Below are 15861 nucleotides of genomic sequence, written 5' to 3'. Positions count from 1 at the left end.
TTGATCTCCCACAAATTCGAGGTAGGTTTCGAATCCCTCAGCAGTTTCCTTTTTATCCATCCTCTGTTCGGGCACCCTATAACCTTCCATTTTTCGAATAAAGTTGTACAGTACACACGCAGCCGTCACAATCATTGTAAAGTTATTGGGATCTCTCTGAAGGATTCTTCTAAATATTCGAAATTTCTGTTGCAATATACCGAATGCATTTTCGGATATTCTTCTTGCCCGACTCAAACGATAGTTAAATATAGCCTTGTCATTTGTTAAGTTCCTGCCAGGATATGGTCGCATCAAGTATGTTTTGAGAGGAAAAGCTTCATCGCCTACAATTACCATTGGAAGTTCAACATCAGTTCCGGGTAAAGCTTTACTCTTTGGGACGCTAAACGTATTGTTTTCCAATGACTCTCCAAGTTTTGAATGTACTAGAATGCCTCCATCAGAGTTTTTTCCGTACGCTCCCATGTCTATTGCAATAAAATTATAAGGTCGGGACACACACGTCCGCGGTGCGTCAGGGCCGAGCGTCGGACGAGTGACGGCCGTGCTCCGGTCCGTTCCTGCAGGGGCCACACAGGACCGGGGCACGTCCGTGTCTTTGTTGTTCCTTGTAGTGACTCGGACGCGGTGATCTGTGTTTCTGTTTGTTAAAGCTGTAAAACATGTTCACTAATTTTCGTAATAGTGAATTAGGACTTATAGCACTTGCTTTAGACGAAGAGGAAAAAGAACAAAGGCAAACAAGAAGAAGAAAATTATGGATCCACAGTGCCTAGAAAACAAGACCAGTACAGGGACAGTTGCGAACATTATTATCTCATAGATGATGAGACTAAGTTTTATGAATATTTTAGGATGACGCAGTACACCTTCTGTGAACTTTTAAAGAAACTTGAACCAAGACTGAGAAAAAACGACACTTTCTGGAGAGTATCAGTTTCACCCAAAGAACGACTGGCTGTTTTTTTAAGGTAGGTTAAAGAAAAGTACACACAACACAAACAAATAAGGAGTTTTAAGGATAGCATTTTTATTTTATTACTTTAGTAATTGAAAGATAAATACATTAGTTAGTAAATAATACAGTTAGATTTCTACTACCCTACGATAAACAAATGAGGACTATTCAGTGAATTAGTTTCTGAAGTTGATGAAGATGCAGGGGAACTTGGAGGATGATGGCTTTGGTTATTTATATACGAATTGTGGGGATCCCTTTGCAGATCCAAAAGCTGCTGTGTAGGTTATGTTGACTCGTTTTCACACAGGTGTTGAAACAAATTTTGCTGAGGAATTGGAGGATGATGGAGTGAATTGGTGGACTAATACGTCATTCATGAGTTGCTTCAGTTCAAAGTCTCGTACAATTGAAAAAATCCTACTTTTAGCTTGATGAAAAAGTAGTGGATGCAACGATTTTAGGGCTGGTGCTATACCAGCCAAAAAAGCATCAACTGGGTTTTGTATTTCTCTCTGTTTTTCAGCTTTTTTTCTGCCAAAATATAAGCCATGATCTGGCTTGATGCAGATTCTTGTGGTTTAACCTCACGCTGAAATTTTCGTTTCAGTTGTGGTTTCATACACGTGTTCTTATTTGAAGCGACGGACGAATGAGCTGAGGACGTCTGGGAATGCCCAATGCGATCTATCAAATTCTCTGTTTCACAACCCTGGATTTTGATGATCCATTCTTCATCTGCAATGTCTTCTTGTGTAGACTCTTTTTCGTTTTCAACAATAGACTGCTCCTCTTGGGAATCTGTATTTGATTCTTGTTTATGCTCATTATTGTTTTGCGTGTAAGAAACATTGGAAACTGTTTCTCGTTCTACCATGCAAGGTAGCAGGAACTTTAAGAGATCTTCATACTTATATTCATGTTGATGAACAGCAGCTTGTCCTGAAACAGTTTTCCTTTTCTGCAGGGTCTTCCTTAGTTGGTCACGAACAGATGCCCATTTTTTTTTTCATTCCTCTAGTCCACCTGTAGCAAAAATATTTTAAATCGCATATTTATATTACAAGGTTTAAAATGCTGCAAATATTTTATAGATTACACAGTATTTCTCATCTTATACAGATCAGTTTTTTTTTCAGGTTCCTTGCTACAGGAGATTCCTTTAAAACTATTTACTTCAGCTACAGGTTGGGAAAATCCACAGTTGGAGCTATCGTCCATACATCTCTAGAGCAGTTATCGATTTATTGTTGGAAGAGTTGATGCTTGTGCCGAATGAAGAAAAATGGAATGCTATAGCTGAGGAGTTTTGGACAAAATGGCAGTTTCCAAACTGCATTGGATCTTTAGCTGGAAAGCACTTAACAATACAGGCTCCAAACAACTCGGGAAGTCTCTATTAGGATTACAAAAAAAAATATTCCATTGTGCTTCTTGCTCTTTTTGTCCCATGTTATAATTTTATTGCAATAGACATGGGAGCGTACGGAAGAAAATCTGATGGAGGCATTCTAGTAAATTCAAACCTTGGAAAGTCATTGGAAAACAATAAGCTTAGCGTTCCAAAGAGTAAAACTCTACCCGGAACTGATGTTGAACTTCCAATGGTAATTGTAGGCGATGAAGCTTTTCCTCTCAAAACATACTTGATGCGACCATATCCTGGCAGGAACTTAACAAATGACAAGGCTATATTTAACTATCGTTTGAGTCGGGCAAGAAGAATATCCGAAAATGCATTCGGTATATTGCAACAGAAATTTCGAATATTTAGAAGAATCCTTCAGAGAGATCCCAATAACTTTACAATGATTGTGACGGCTGCGTGTGTACTGTACAACTTTATTCGAAAAATGGAAGGTTATAGGGTGCCCGAACAGAGGATGGATAAAAAGGAAACTGCTGAGGGATTCGAAACCTACCTCGAATTTGTGGGAGATCAACAGATGCTGCACTTTCTGTACGAGAACAACTAAAAAATGTTCCTGAATTCTCCACAATGGACTGTGGAATGGCAAGAACATGTCGCCTTGGCGATATAACGATGACATAAACCAAACATCTGTTTGTAAAATAGAAAGTAAGTAAGTATCTTCCAGGTATTAAAACTTTTATAGTGTTTATCTTACCTTTGGCTTGTAGATCTGTAGCAATTGTCTTCCAAACTCTTTGTACTCGATATTCCTGTAGTTTTCACTTCCCTGATCGTAAAGAACAGGAAACTTACGAACTTCTTCTATTACTCGTTCCATATCCATGTTTTGTACACAGAACAGTCTTGCGCAGTTGCACAGCTCACAAGACAATTCTACCGTCAGGCCGTGTCCGTCACGTGAAAACTTAAAGGCGAATCCCGCCCGGCCCGTTGACGTTCCCCTTGCACGGCCCGGTCAAGTGGGGCCCGCTACATTTGTTTTAATGATGTATTTCGTTGTCCGGGTGACGGCCGATACTCGGAAGTGTCTCGGCAGGTCCGGACATGTGTGTCCCGACCTTAAAGGTGACGCCTATGTACAGCTGGAAACGCGTCTCCTGTCACAGTTCAATCATTGGTCACTTAAAATAAGCTGTCAACAGAGCTTACAAAATAGCTTCGCACTACACTTTAACAGCCTTTGTCAAGTGATTTTCCTGTTTGTGTGTCAGCTATAACCGAGCGGTAGCCGGCGGCCGATGTGGCAACACCGTAGCGGCAAGTGACAGACGTCAATTGTCACGTAATTTTAAACAGACTATAGTAAAAGACTGATTAGTACGAGCCGGGCCGTGAGTATTTACCAGCATACCGGCGTCGAGTCAGCTCGTGGCGACAGGTGCCGTGCTCGGTGCGGCTGCAACGCCTCTCGTGGACGCATGCTGCAGCTGTAGTATGTAGTAGGGATGGTGGTTATTGCTGAAACAGGAGGTTTTCGGTTCTACCGTTTTTTTTTCATCCCCAGTTCATCCTGCCTGCTAAAACCGCGCAAAACGACCGGTTTCTAAAATAGCCAGATTTCGTTTTATTATTATTATTATTATTTCTAGTAGTAAACGTAGACGCCGAATAAAAACTGAAAAATCCTGAGACTCCCTCAGACTTTTGCATTATACGTTTCAGGGTACCTAGAACGAAAAATCAAATAAAGTAGGTACATAAAAGAAAACTTAATCCGTATAGGCTACTGTTCGCTGCTTTTCTCGATACGTAATGAGGGACTGAATGCCACCAAAAAAATCACCAGTATTCTCCTATTGATTCTAATTTTTTGAAGCTCTGCTCATAAATTATGTTGTAATCAGGGCCGTTGCTTGTTTTGCCACCCTACGCAATAACTGAAAAATGACGCCCCCTCTATTTTACTACTATCAGTCTTCCCAATATCGCCGGCCGAAGTGGCCGTGCGGTTAAAGGCGCTGCAGTCTGGAACCGCAAGACCGCTACGGTCGCAGGTTCGAATCCTGCCTCGGGCATGGATGTTTGTGATGTCCTTAGGTTAGTTAGGTTTAACTAGTTCTAAGTTCTAGGGGACTAATGACCTCAGCAGTTGAGTCCCATAGTGCTCAGAGCCATTTCTTCCCAATATCGTCCCCTCGACCACTACCAAGTCGCTACCGCAAAGCTCCTGTAATACTTTAATCATTAATTTAAGATGATCAGACATCCTCATTTTCACCTGAAGCATGGCAAATGGACTGCACAGACAAAAACAAAAGATTGACCGAAGGAGGTATGGTGTCAAGTAGCAAAATGATCGGAATCCGTCCGCCCCCGGTAGCTGAGTGGTCAGTACGACAGAATGTCAATCCTAAGGGCCCGGGTTCGATTCCCGGCTGGGTCGGAGATTTTCTCCGCTCAGGGGCTGGGTGTTGTGTTGTCCTAATCACCATCATTTCATCCCCACCGACGCGCAAGTCGCCGAAGTGGCGTCAAATCGAAAAACTTACACACGGCGAACGGCCTACCCGACGGGAGGCCCTAGTCCACGACATTTACATTTATTTATCGCAAGCCAGCGCACGTGTTCCACTCCAGCGCTCGACAGAGGTGAATCAAGGTCATGTTTCTTCCGTCTGGTAAGCTTGGGCAGCTGCTTTCGTTTTGAGGTAGATAGAGGCAATATATTTGCCTGCGCCAAAGTAAGTAAAGAGTAACTTTTCCAGACGCTTTTGAAAACAAGTCGCTGTTTAATTTTTCCTCTTTTTAATTTTTTCTCCTCATTTGCTCAGTTTTGTCGCTATTTGATTTGAAATGAACTTTTCCGCCCTTTACCGCTCCTAAAATTTTGACGCCCTGGACGGCCGCCTAGTCTTGCCTAATGGCAGAAACGGCCCTGGTTTAAATCGAGGATCATACAACTCTTACGGATAGTCAGTGCAAAAAGATGAAACCTGAGGTTGGAGAAGATTTCGTGTTATGTTGTCCGTTTACAAAGGTTGCAAACAGATAAAGGCATCCATCGGTCAATATTTATTGTCCAGTCTGTTAATAAATATTCGTTCTGTAATGTATGAATCTGTGAGTCGACTCCTTTCATCAGAAACAATGTCATTCAAAGACGGTAACAATACTTCAAAAGCCACAGAAGTTCATACCAACGGTAAATATTTTTGGGCTGCAGATGACAAGCCTTGCGTACACCCTCTACTTCCTATAAAAAAACCAAAAGATCGTTTCTTCTTGGCAGAAAAGGACAAAAGGTACATTGTTGTCTTAGCAATCCCGTATCGAATCTTCTGTAATATGCTTGTTGCTCGTTTCTAACCGTCGGCGTTGTTTTTCCGTTTTCTACAATAACCGAATATTTCAAAGTAATGGAAATTTTACGATAAAGACATTACTCATTTTTAAAAAAAGTTTTATATAAAAACCAAAATTTTGGCCCACTGCCATGTCAAGTTGATATACCGGTTTTTAGCCGCTTATTAGTATAAATAAATAAATCGGTTATTGAGAACTAAAATACCGATGTCGGCTTTACCCGGTCGATTTCTCCCGAGTCTAGAATGCAGCCTAATTGCCTCTGGCGCCCTCTCCCTAATGATACTCTGGCTTGGTGGCGAATCCGATTCACCGTCTGGTACTTAGTTTTCAGCGCATTTCCTGCCATACATTGGACCTACTAAATAATTATTTTTTAAGCTGTGACTTGGGACTCACGAATCATCTAAATTACACTTTTTTAGCTGTCCGGGTCTCCTTTGCGGTCCAGATAGATAAAAAAACTGCCATAAAATAACGGAAGAACGACGTTTCGATTGTACTGGAGACTTCAGTGACTTTTCGAATGCTTTATTTGAAAACAGTTTATTTTCTGGAAGAATCACATGCACCTTTAAAAACAAATTCCGTCATAGGCCATACCCAGATCCACAAGACAAATTTAAAAGTGAAGCTGTATAGATTACATCAAAACTAAAACATGAAAATGCAGTGATGTGATACTTTAAGACATTATGTAACTAAACAAAAGGAGCGCAGTGAGTTTGTATGAGATGCATATTTTAAGGTCTTTGACGATATTTTATAAACACGTTTCGCTCCACCTGTCATCTGGGCCCTCATGAAAATATGATCATAAATTCTGTAAGCAAGGACGTTTCTCAGTGCGAGTAATGCCTTTGTTTGCCGATAATCGGTTATAGTTAACAGTAATCGCGACATTAACACCAAGAAAGACATTTAGAAGACTAGAATTTAGTAACAGTAAGCCTTTAAACGAACTCATTACATTCAAAATTTAATTTATCACTACGAGACGCACATTACCTTTCAAGCTTGGTTTGTTACTGCTATCATTTCGAATGGAAACGGTGTGGAGTGTCAGAGCATGCAAGTCGTATTCTTATAGGCGCGAGTTTAACGTTTCCTGTTTCACTTCTGCACTGAGATGTCTCCCCAAACTGCTTTGTTCAAAAAACTGGAATTCAAATCCAGTAGTTGCGTACTATTAAACTAACTTTTTGTCCTTCTAGCTTATCAACCCCTGAACTTCGAGAACGTTATCACACAAGCACATTTACACAACTTCTTTGTTTGTGCTAGTGTTATTAGCTTAGAAAATGTACTTCGAAGCCCACACTTCTACTATTTTGTCTGCAGGTATAACGTGTACATACAGCAACCGAATGAGCAAGAGTTCACATGGGACCACTTTCTACGACCTTTCGAGAGTCGCCTCTGGCTGTGCACCATGACGTTAGTAGTCACTACTTGGGTGGTGCTCAGAATGCAGAGGAAGTTTGGACAAGCTTCCGAGACAGAAGGAGATGACAAGGGAACATACAGCGATTTCCTGCAGGTCATGGGAATATTCCTTATGCAAGGTAAGGGCATAACTTTTGGATAAATGAAGATATGTGGCTTAAATCTGCATGGAAACTTACGATGAGCACATAAACTCTTTTTTTTTTACTTGAAAAATACCAACGTCACTTCCCTAACGTTATACAGGTCGTTCCCGTAAGAGGGTGCAAAAGTGTAACAGGACATAGAGAAGGCTCCACTGAACAATTTGAGGGAGGAAGCCTGTGGTCGGAGAAGTCAGCTTAGGGAGATGTGGAAGTAAACTTGTCTACCGCTTTGTCTACAGTTAGTGTTTTCCATCTCATTTACAACTAACATACATAAAGTGATTCTTCAGTTTCTCCCGGCGTATTTCTTGCTCGAACAGTCCACGGGTGTACTGGCGGTCCATAGTGTCCAACGGGCACAATATTTCGGCGATCATACATGTCGCCATCGTCAGGTGCGCTGACGAACTGAGCTCCTGAGCCGCTGCGGAATACATTAGGGCATCTAGGATTGCCCAGTCAGAACAGAGAAGTTCAAGCCATGCGGCTACGCCTTCAATAATAAAAACTGACAATAAAACAATAGCTTTTCGGTTGTCTTATATTTTTCTGCATTTAAATGATTTAAAAAAACATTGGCTGAATGTTGTTTTTTAATTTTTTTGCTTTTTGTTTTTAAATTTTTTATTTTTATAGTTTTATTTTATTTTTTATTTTTTCCCCATTCGCTCACACATTCACATGATATATACATTGTACACACTTCTACATATTACAGTGAACACATTCGCACACACATGCATTCTATTTCTAAAAAATAAAAATAAAAAAAAAAAAAATTAATTTTAAAGATTTTAAAATATACACTCCTGGAAATGGAAAAAAGAACACATTGACACCGGTGTGTCAGACCCACCATACTTGCTCCGGACACTGCGAGAGGGCTGTACAAGCAATGATCACACGCACGGCACAGCGGACACACCAGGAACCGCGGTGTTGGCCGTCGAATGGCGCTAGCTGCGCAGCATTTGTGCACCGCCGCCGTCAGTGTCAGCCAATTTGCCGTGGCATACGGAGCTCCATCGCAGTCTTTAACACTGGTAGCATGCCGCGACAGCGTGGACGTGAACCGTATGTGCAGTTGACGGACTTTGAGCGAGGGCGTATAGTGGGCATGCGGGAGGCCGGGTGGACGTACCGCCGAATTGCTCAACACGTGGGGCGTGAGGTCTCCACAGTACATCGATGTTGTCGCCAGTGGTCGGCGGAAGGTGCACGTGCCCGTCGACCTGGGACCGGACCGCAGCGACGCACGGATGCACGCCAAGACCGTAGGATCCTACGCAGTGCCGTAGGGGACCGCACCGCCACTTCCCAGCAAATTAGGGACACTGTTGCTCCTGGGGTATCGGCGAGGACCATTCGCAACCGTCTCCATGAAGCTGGGCTACGGTCCCGCACACCGTTAGGCCGTCTTCCGCTCACGCCCCAACATCGTGCAGCCCGCCTCCAGTGGTGTCGCGACAGGCGTGAATGGAGGGACGAATGGAGACGTGTCGTCTTCAGCGATGAGAGTCGCTTCTGCCTTGGTGCCAATGATGGTCGTATGCGTGTTTGGCGCCGTGCAGGTGAGCGCCACAATCAGGACTGCATACGACCGAGGCACACAGGGCCAACACCCGGCATCATGGTGTGGGGAGCGATCTCCTACACTGGCCGTACACCACTGGTGATCGTCGAGGGGACACTGAATAGTGCACGGTACATCCAAACCGTCATCGAACCCATCGTTCTACCATTCCTAGACCGGCAAGGGAACTTGCTGTTCCAACAGGACAATGCACGTCCGCATGTACCCGTGCCACCCAACGTGCTCTAGAAGGTGTAAGTCAACTACCCTGGCCAGCAAGATCTCCGGATCTGTCCCCCATTGAGCATGTTTGGGACTGGATGAAGCGTCGTCTCACGCGGTCTGCACGTCCAGCACGAACGCTGGTCCAACTGAGGCGCCAGGTGGAAATGGCATGGCAAGCCGTTCCACAGGACTACATCCAGCATCTCTACGATCGTCTCCATGGGAGAATAGCAGCCTGCATTGCTGCGAAAGGTGGATATACACTGTACTAGTGCCGACATTGTGCATGCTCTGTTGCCTGTGTCTATGTGCCTGTGGTTCTGTCAGTGTGATCATGTGATGTATCTGACCCCAGGAATGTGTCAATAAAGTTTCCCCTTCCTGGGACAATGAATTCACGGTGTTCTTATTTCAATTTCCAGCAGTGTATATACACAAGATGTATAGTCTTGTTATTCGCGTAGGTCGTCGGGCCATCTGGTGGAGGCCAGGTAGTGCACCCTGTGTCCAAGTTATCGTACAAGGTTGTTATCTGACTACTGTGTGCTTTCGTAGAAGGCTTTGGCAGTGGTTCTGAATCGGTCCCTCAAATAGGGTACCCCTGCGAGTTGATGAAGTTCGTTCGTTGGGAACCGGTATGGCAGGTGGAGTACCCTTTTCAGAGCACGGTTCTGAATTCTTTGTAGCCGTTCTATGTGGGCTGGAGCAGCATTGCCCCACACAACAGCGGCTTAGTCCAAGATTGGTCGCACCAATGCGAGGTACAATATCACCCCCAGTCTTGGTGGTAGTGTTGACGATGGATTTAGTAGTGGGTAAAGCTGTACCATTCTTCTACTGGCTTTCTCTCGAATGTTTTCTATTTGAGGTTGCCATGTCAATGCCTGTCAAGGGTCACACCCAGGTATTTTGTTGTTTTTGACCATGGGACTGGGGTGCCCCTTATCTCAATGGGCTGGATGTTAGGCGGAAGAGGTCTTCTGCAAATAGCTATTGCCTGCGTCTTCGTGGCGTTGAAAGACAATCGCCATTTCGTCGCCCATTCCCTCAGCTTATTACATGCTTATTGCAGTCTTGCCTGGAGGTGTGCAGCATTCATACTTCGAGAGTAGATGGCTGTGTCATCGGCATATAGAGATAGGTGTGTTCTGGCCGTCGATGGTAGGTCAGATGTATACAAGATGTGTAACAGTGGTCCCAGTACACTGCCCTGAGGTACTCCTGCTTTGATGGGTCTGGTGGACGATGTACTATCTTGAGTGCGGACATGAAATGTCCGGTTTTCGAGATAGTTCTTCAGCAGTGTTGCGTGTGACACGGGGACCCCTATATCTAGGAGTTTATACAGGAGTCCCTCATGCCACATGCAATCAAAGGCGATGGGTTTGTCAGACGAATAGGTATAGAATCCCCATTGCCTTTTCGAGATTTCCTCCGTGACTTTCATAAAATCCGCGATAGTTAGGGTTTGAAGCTTGTAGAGATCTTTACCATCTGTTCTGAAGTGGAAAGGGTTACTGAGAAGGCCCTTAATAGTTTGCAGAAGGATTTTATACACCTCCTTGAATTCTGTAATGATGGGAGGAGGTTTCTGTGCTTTTGTAGTAGCCTGGGCCATGGTGGCCAAGGTGTCGTTTTGGTCGGCATCCATAGCCGCGAAAGAGTTGTTTGTTGATATCGGATCAGCACTCGCGATCTTGCGGGCAGGAGCCGTCCGAGTGGCTGGGATGAATCCCTTCTCATCAGAGATGGGGCGGGTCTTCTTGTGTCCATTTTCGCTAGCTGACGAGTTCGGGGTTGTCTCGTCCATCTTTTTCCTCTTGGCAGGCCCAAGAGGTTCTTCTGTTGGCGTAGAACACATGGCAGTGGTTGGCATTAAGCCAGTAAGAAGCTTCAGGCTTTCATTTGGATCCTGCTCGGCATTGCTGGACGTTGAAGTGCCTGTCTGATGCAGGTCAGTGTCTCTCTTGGCGATGAGTTCTTGCTTCTTCTTGGTAGCCTCGGACGAGCGAGGTGCGTTTCGTGTGCAGACATAGCGCCAGTGAAAGCGAAGAGATTTGGACATAGAAGAAGGAAAGCTAGCCTTGGCCTCTACGAGCGCGGGTTTGTCCCATGCGAAGGGGACCATGACTCGCGAAATCCCTCACTATCGGTCCCTAGGTGCGCAGGGTTTTATTTCTGAATAAAGCACTGCGCAACCAACAAGCGCTGGAACACGACGGCGTGAGCTCCTGAGGGCGGGTGGCCGACTTAAATCCCCTCCCCTCGCGAGGCGTTCTCTCCTCGGTCCGCGCCCGCGCGTCATCCGTCGTCGAGAGGCCGGCGTCGGCGTCTGTGGTGGCGTCGGTGTAATTGCCTCGAACGCCCAAGTCACCCGTTCGTTTCCTTTGCTGAGCGTCTTTTTAATTAGACTCAATGCTGGTTCCCATGCCCTGCTGAGGTTGTAGCCGCATTCTCGGATGATGAGTCTGTCCCTGGTACGAATTTCGATAGCCTCTCTAACGACGCTGTCCTAGTATTTAGATGTCTGTGCCAGGACCCTGGAATTTCGTGATTTTCGGACAAACAGTGGTCTGCGACCGCCGACTTGTTGGGGTACCCAAGTCGAGTGTGCCTCTGATATTCTCGGCAACGATCTTCGATGGTGCGCACTGTCTGCCCAATATGAGTCTTCCAACATTGAACGGAATCTGGTATATACCGGCCTTCCGCAAACCGAGATCGTCTTTGACACTTCCCAATAATGATCGCGTTTTATTTGGTGGACGAAAGACAGTTCGTACTCGGTGTTTCCTCAGTAATCGTCCTATTTTCCCCGATAGTGACCCAGTATACGGTATACAGGCAGTGGCTATATCTTTCTCCGTGACTTCTTCCGTCTCCACACGCTGTACTGTAGAGGTGGGGCGGAAAGCGCGTCTGATCTGCCATTCCGAGTACTCGTTTTCCCGGAATACAGTTTTGAGGTGTTCCAGCTCTTGGGGCAGACTCTCTGCGTCAGAGATGGTGTGCGCCCTGTGCACCAGTGTTTTTAGCACTTCGAGGAGGAAGCTTTCGCGTCATCCAAATGGAAACCTACTTGTTTTCTACGTTATGTGGATGACACGTTCGTGATCTCGCCCCATGGAAGGGACAAGCTCCTAGACTTCCCTACACACCTGAACTCAATACATCCGAACATCAAATTCACTATGGAGACCGAAGCAGAAGGAAAATTACCATTCCTGGAGGTCATGGTCAAAAGAAGAGCGGATGGCACCCTGGGCCACGGGGTATACAGGAAGAAAACGCAAACCCACCTGTATTTGCAAGCGGATAGCTGCCACCACCCTGCGCAGAGAAATGGGGTGTTAGTTGTCGGTATGATGACGCATCGCCTTTGGCCTAATACATCCACTAATTCTGTTGGGAAGGATGTCATAAAGTCGTGGTGTCCTCTCCTGTGGCAAGACAGTTATAACTCTTCCGTGGTATCCTGGAAAATGGCACTGGGACAGAGCTGATGTCCCAGCTGAACCAACGTATGTTCTGTTGAGGACCGATCTAGGGATTCTGCTGGCCTCGCGAGTACCTCAACAGCACGCAAATGGTTTATTGAGAAACGCGCCATGTGCGGACAATTGTCCTGTCGAAAAATGGCACGATGATACTGTTACATGAGAATGCAGGGTGTCTGTGACGTGCCGTTGCGCCATCAGAGTTCCTTCAACCACTACCAGCCGTAACCTGAATTTATACTCGATGGTTCACGACACCATGATGCCAGAATAAACGCTGCTGTACCTCTCCAAAACACTTTCCAAACGGGTCATCTTACCAGGTCGCAACCATAGTCGCCAACGATAGTCGTAGGGGTTATTGCGAAAACATTACTCGTTGATCAAAACAGTACGACGCCATTCAACAGCAGTCCACGCTTCTCGGTCACGCGGCCACTCTAAACGCAGCCGTGTGTGTTATAGTGTTAATAACAGACTACGTATCGGACGGTGATTCCCTAGTGCGGCTGCTGCTAGTCGCTGGCCAAAGGTGCGAGATCACACAGAATGTTGCAGGCAGTCCATTACATGCTCTCGGACGGCAGGCGAAGATGTGAAGGGATTATGATGTGCTTGGTGGACACTATTGCAATCGTCCCTTTTTGTGATAAGACGTGATCGACCAGAACCTTAGCGACGAAAATGCCTGCCCTCAAATTGCCGCATGATCCAATCTCGGATCACTGTCACAACCTAACGCCGCACAAATCTGGATATTGCACGATTCGACCTGCCGTCCAATTAGGTGCTGAGAATGCTGACTTACATAAGTATGCAGCATGTCTGTTTCCCTCAGTGATCACTCAACATCTGAAGCTGTTCACGTCCCTTCTTTACCTTACCAGACCTGTTAACAACACAAAACACGAACAACACTAATGCCCTCTGGTGGAAGTTCTAACTGTCAGAGCGAACTGCAACTCATTATACCGATCAACGGTGTGTACATGTACACAGTTACGCTGACGTCCGACCTCGTCCCCTGGGTGTCTTATTATTATTATTATTATTTTGTCAGGCAGTGTACAAGCAGTCTTTTGTGTATCTGCTATTTCCATGATCTCTGATCTCTCAAGTTTTCTCATTGCAGTTGATTAATGAGGCATTTCTGGGTGTTCTGCCGAATTCTTCTTTCCATTTTCTTCTTCTTCTCATTTTGTGCTCAATATTCCGACGACTGACCCAGCTGTTCTGCCGTTGGGCGTACTCGCTGCCTGGAGTCCAACCACCCTGTAACATGTTCTTGGTCTCGCACCGCTATCTATAGCCAAGTACGATTCCGGACGCTACCTCCTCTGTTTTCTCAGGGCACGTACTGATATTCAATGAAACGCAAATTCTCTCAGCGTTTCTACAAATGAAAACAACATCTCGGCAGAACACCAGGAAGCACACCATTTGCTTGCGAGTTCATTTTCGTAGCGCCTCCGGTATGGTCTTCCATAGGTCAGACAAACTTGTGACCACAATTAATAAAATATTCTGGGCTGTTATGCCGTGGTCTAAGGGATTTCACTTCAAAACCTGACGCTTCGTCCCCAACTGCAGAGGACAGTTTCAAGGGGGATCGTAGCTTTGTTGAACGTCCGATTCACACCCTGGCTCGCCTGACGTTTCGTCCCAATCTGCGGAGGACAGTTTCAAGGTGGATCGTAGCTTTGTTGATCGTCCGATTCACACTCTTGCTCGCCCGACGTTTCGTCCCCATCTGCCGACAAATTTTCAAGGGGGATCGTAGCTTTGTTGAAGGTCCGATTCAGCGAACCAGGCTGTGAATCGGACGTTGAACAAAGCTACGATGTCACTTGAAAATGTCCTCCACAGATAGGGACGAAACGTCGGGTTTTGAAGTGAAATCCCTTAGACAACAGCATAAGAGCCCGGAATATTTTATTAATTGTGACAATTCCGGCCGTGAAAATTTACATTTTACAAACTTGTGACCATTTTTGCCTGTATTTGTATAAAGGGTGAATTGCCTAAAACTTGGACCGCAAATATTGCGTAAATGGAAAGTGCTATTGATGTGCAGTTTTCACAGAATTGATTAGTAGTATTGTTAGCCAATCAACAGATTGTAATAATACTTAGAAAGTGTATTTTTTCTGAAAACATACATTTTTTAAATGGAACAATACCTATTGGCATTAACAAACTAAAGGTGGGGTAAATTAGGATGCCGGTGGTGTTTGCCGCAGGAGTCTAGTGCGATTCGTTCAAGAGATATCCTAGTTTGAAAAGGTTCCACACTGGCATTTGGGCCATTCAACCTGCGTACCTGCTGGGTACGATTGTTACGTTCGCTTACATTGTGCTTTTGTGGTCCTTCAGTGCATTGTACCTCGCTAGACAGTTGGTGTGTGACAGTCTAAGCAGTACGTTGCGAGTGGACGTTGGCATTTACCAATGCAGAAAAGCTGACATGCTCATGGTGTATGGAGAGTGGAAGAATAATGCAGTTCTAGTGCAGTCTATGCGTCATGATATCCCAATAGACGTCAACCATCTCGGCAGTTATTTATCATCCTCTTCAACCACTTACGTGAAAGTGGTAATGTAACACTCAGACAACGTAAAAGAACGAAGCAAGTGGTGACAAAAGAGGGCGAAGTTAATATCCTTACTGAAGTTGCAGTTGCTCTGTACCTTAGCTCCCGCACTATCGCAGGAGTACGTGGCATGAGTCAGGCAGGCGTCCTACACATTATCCATCAACATAGGTTCCATCCCTATCACATCTCTCTTCATCAACAGCTGCATGCAAATGATTACGAGACTCGTGTTAATTTCTGAACATGCGTATTAAGGCAGGTTACTCTAGATATGCCATATGCCTTGTTTAGGACGAAGCCATATTTACTAATCATGGCTAATCATGGCGACATAAACCGACAAAACATGCACTTTTGGTCTGTTGACAATCCCCGTTGGCTTCGACTAGTGGAACATCAGCTTCCAAGGAGTGTAAACGTGTTGTGTGGGATAGTGAACCATCAGCTCGTAGATCCATTTATCACAGACAGAACACTGAAAGCGCACAAGTTTTACCGCCTCCTAACAGAGCGTCTTCCATGGATGCTAGAAGACATTCCTCTGCAGATCTGGACCCTGTGGTACCAATATGATGGTTGTCCAGCAAATAGTGCACGAAACAGTACAGCATGTCTTCACGAATTGTTTCCAAATCGTTGGATTTGACGAAAAAGACATGTACCTTGGCTGCCTGCTCCCCG

At 45.1% G+C, this 15861-nt stretch overlaps 1 protein-coding gene across 1 annotated transcript in view; it reads left to right on the top strand.

The window, feature by feature from the left end:
• The window catches only part of LOC126263306 (glutamate receptor 1-like), a 58683-nt gene that overhangs the window by 16319 nt on the left and 26503 nt on the right, over positions 1–15861 (top strand). Inside the window, exon 3 of the mRNA XM_049960394.1 lies at positions 7041–7264. Within this exon, the coding sequence (XP_049816351.1) occupies positions 7041–7264 (224 nt within the window). The remainder of the gene's footprint in view (positions 1–7040; positions 7265–15861) is intronic.

Source organism: Schistocerca nitens, chromosome 6, assembly GCF_023898315.1.
Source record: "Schistocerca nitens isolate TAMUIC-IGC-003100 chromosome 6, iqSchNite1.1, whole genome shotgun sequence".
Lineage (NCBI taxonomy): Eukaryota > Metazoa > Arthropoda > Insecta > Orthoptera > Acrididae > Schistocerca > Schistocerca nitens.
Note: the sequence above shows the minus strand (reverse complement) of the source record. Positions and strands in the feature narration are given on the sequence as shown.